General features: G+C 41.9%; 1 protein-coding gene across 1 annotated transcript in view; it reads left to right on the top strand.

Annotated features, from left to right (window-relative positions):
- WDYHV1 (WDYHV motif containing 1) overlaps positions 1-2,948 on the top strand; it is a gene marked incomplete at its 5' end in the record, with an annotated part of 11,799 nt that extends 8,851 nt beyond the window's left edge. Inside the window, one exon of the mRNA XM_010296152.1 lies at positions 2,689-2,948. Within this exon, the coding sequence (XP_010294454.1) occupies positions 2,689-2,822 (134 nt within the window). The remainder of the gene's footprint in view (positions 1-2,688) is intronic.
- Between the last annotated feature and the right edge of the window lie 371 nt (positions 2,949-3,319).

Here is a 3,319-nt window from a genome sequence, read left to right as displayed (position 1 = left end):
TAGGGAAATCCTCTTGGTTTGTCAGCTGAGGCATCCAGATGTGTCTCTTGTAAATTCTGCTGTTTGTCACTCTTCATCTGCTTCAGGAAGAGGACTTTGTGGTGTTCTCATGCATTTTTTTGCCAAGCTGTTTCCTGAAGCTGTAAGGTCTAACATAACATGCATGGCCTTCAGATACAGCACAGGAGTAAGAGGCACTGAGAGGCTGTTACTACCTGAATAAAACGGGAGAGGTCTCACTATGTTTTTCCCTGTGGGTAGCTCTCATACTGCTTCAGTGCCATCTACTGACCGGTTCTTAGACCATCTGCTCTTCACAGAATCACAGAATAGTTTGTGTTGGAAGGGACCTTTAAAGACCATCTAGTCCAGTCGCCCTGCAATGAGCATGGACATCTTCAACTCGACCAGGTTGCTCAGAGCCCTGTCCAACCTGGCCTGGAATGTTTCCAGGGATGAGGCATCTATGAGCTCTCTGGGCAACCTATGCCACTGTTTCACCACCCTCAGTGTGAAAAATTTGTTCCTTCACAGGGAAATTTCTTTCCTCACAGTAGCATTCTTGTTTGTTTTGTTAAAAAAAAATTTTCATTTCATTAAACTTCTCTGATGGACTGTGTTATGCTTTGCCACAATCCTTCTGAATTTAAGAGAAATCTCTTCCTACAGATACTGTGACAGCAACTTCCAGGTTGCCAACAACAGCAGCTGTGTTTGTAACTCTACTGGAACAATGCCCTTTGGGCTTCTTTACCATTCACAGAACAGTTTTAAGAAATTATTATTCTACTATGCTTAGTGCACATAAAGCAGGGGGTTATTAATCTTGCAAATCTTAAACTATGTGAGGAATCACACTAAGTTTAAAACAAAAGCATCTGGAAAAAAAAGACAAGTTGGGAATTGGAAAACAGGCTTACCAGGATACCAGCAAGGCAAGAGGTGTTACCTGATGCTAATTGTTATTGAGCTGCAACAGCAAATTGCTGGGCATGTGCTATTTTAAATTCCCACATAGTCAGGCAGAAATTAGCCCAGTTCTGCTAGGTTCACTTCAGCAGTGACCATGCTTGGCTGGACAGAAGGATTTTCCATGTGGAGAGCCCAAACGGGTTAGCAAGAAAAGAGTTAGTGTCCAGACATCAGAAGTTGTGAGGGGGGGGATTAGGCAAATCACAAAGCTGTGCCCTAGTGTAGATGTGGTGCAAACAGGGGGCTTCGGGGGCTGCATTATGGCTGGGACTCCTGGGTCTGGGATTCCCGAACATCGTCTTCCCTTCCTCGCTCACACTGTCCATAACGGTAAGCTTAATTACACAAGCTTTTTTGCAGCTGACGCAAATTCCATCCTATGGATTTTATAATCCATTCATTAGAGCCAACTCTTGTTTGATTCTTAATCCTTAAATGCACACATGAATCATCCATGTTAAAATAAATGCAGGAAAGCTATAACACTAAAATCCAATGGCTCTCCCACTCTATTCTTTAAACTCATTCCCTTCCAATTTTCTTTTAATGGGCTTTTTAAAAGATACTTGCGCAGATCATCAGTGAGGACATAAAACAAGAAGCCCACGGATGTTTGTAGTCAGAGATGAATAGGCTGAGGAATTGGAAACCTCTGATCAGCATGGTTCTGAGTCAGCAAAGTTTGTCCTAGGCCAGCTCCAGAAAAAAGGATGTATAAGGCACCTAAACCCAAAACTGCACAGCAGCACTTTGCATCAAGCTCTCTGGGATCCATGAACAGGACAGAAGGGTTTCTACCTCCTCTGTGGGGATCAGAGCAGACCAAACTCCTGGCACAGAGCAGTCATGCTTACTGTTCTCTTGAAACTATGGCAGTTAACTTTTTGCCTCTGAATTCATTCAGTGATTCAGGATTTAAAAAAAAAAAAAAAGAAAAAGCATTTGCCCCCAGCCTAGGTTTGTGCCTGTTTTTGCTTTAGTATCCCTCGAGGCTATGAGTTGCATTACATCAGATGTTTCCTTGCAGTTGGGTTGGTGTACAGCAAGGACAAAGTTCAGGGCTGGAGAGAGAGCAAATACAGAGCAAATATAGTAGCCTGGGAAGTAGAAAATTGTAGGTTTGCCAGGGGGCTAATCGCTTCTGAGAGACACTAAGCTACTTCCAGTTCTGACTGCTGCTCTCATCCAGTTCCTCTGTAGTCAGTGCAAAAGCTGACTCAGTTGACTTTGGTTTAGAACTTAGTGGGGGAATAGTATCTCCCCCACCCTTGAGTAATCAGATTTGTGTGGATGTAGGGAGACTACAAGCACCTGTTGCATTGCAGTTCCCTGTGTTGTTACTTGCATTCCAGTTCTCTGACACTACGCGACCCTTCTAGGCTGCTGTTGCAGGGAGAAATCTTATTCTTTCTTATGCATACTGGTTTCTAAAGACTAAGCATTCTTACTGATCCGGTAATGTGGTTATTGCTGTGGGCAGAGGGAGGAATCACGGGCAAAAGCAACATTTCAGAGACTGGAAACAGATGTTTTCATAGCACCATGCACTTTGCAGAATCTTGCTGGACTGCTGCTCGGCAAGTGTGCTATGAACTCTTCGCTATTTTGAACTGAACTATCAGAGGGTTTCTCGGGCATTTTCTTGACAGAGGTATACCTGTTCTACAGAAGCTGCATCAGGAACTTAAATATTTCCCTTTTCCGGTCCTCTTTTAGACTGCAAGATGAACTTGGATGATTTCATCAGTATGAATCCCAAAGTGGGATGGGGCTCAGTGTTCCCCCTTCCGGACTTTGTGCATCGATTTGGCAGACAGGCTGATTACAGCTATTCCTTGGAAGGACACTGAAGTGAAGAGAACAAAGAAGTTCTCCCTGCTTCTGTTTTGAGTGGGTGTGTTTTGTTTTGCTGCTCTTACATTGTATTTATGGTTTACGTTTCTGTACATGGAATAAGTATTTGGGAAAATAGAATACCCAATCAGAAATATCATGAATGGAATAAAAACTTTTATTTTGATTATGTAAGAATTAACTTGTTTTTTAATGTGAAATCAAAGGCAGACATCCCACCATAAGCATATTACTTCTCTATCTACTGTGCCCAAATTGAAAAGAGCATTTGCATGCTGTAAGAAAAGCTTTTAGAAAAATACATGCATAAAATACTGAAAAATGTATCTCAAATTGCTACATGTCACCACATTTTAGAAGTGAGATACATTATATTTTCTTTATGTTATGATTTCTATCACTTATATAAACAGATGGCATATTTCAGTTTAGTCGCTATCTTTATCAATTAGGCCTTATTTAGCAGAAGCCTAAAAGTCAGACCCACAAAGGG

This window comes from Phaethon lepturus, unplaced genomic scaffold, assembly GCF_000687285.1.
Source record: "Phaethon lepturus isolate BGI_N335 unplaced genomic scaffold, ASM68728v1 scaffold2101, whole genome shotgun sequence".
Classification (NCBI taxonomy): Eukaryota; Metazoa; Chordata; class Aves; order Phaethontiformes; family Phaethontidae; genus Phaethon; species Phaethon lepturus.
The sequence above is the reverse complement of the archived record's forward strand: the minus strand, read 5'-3'. Positions and strand labels throughout refer to the sequence as shown.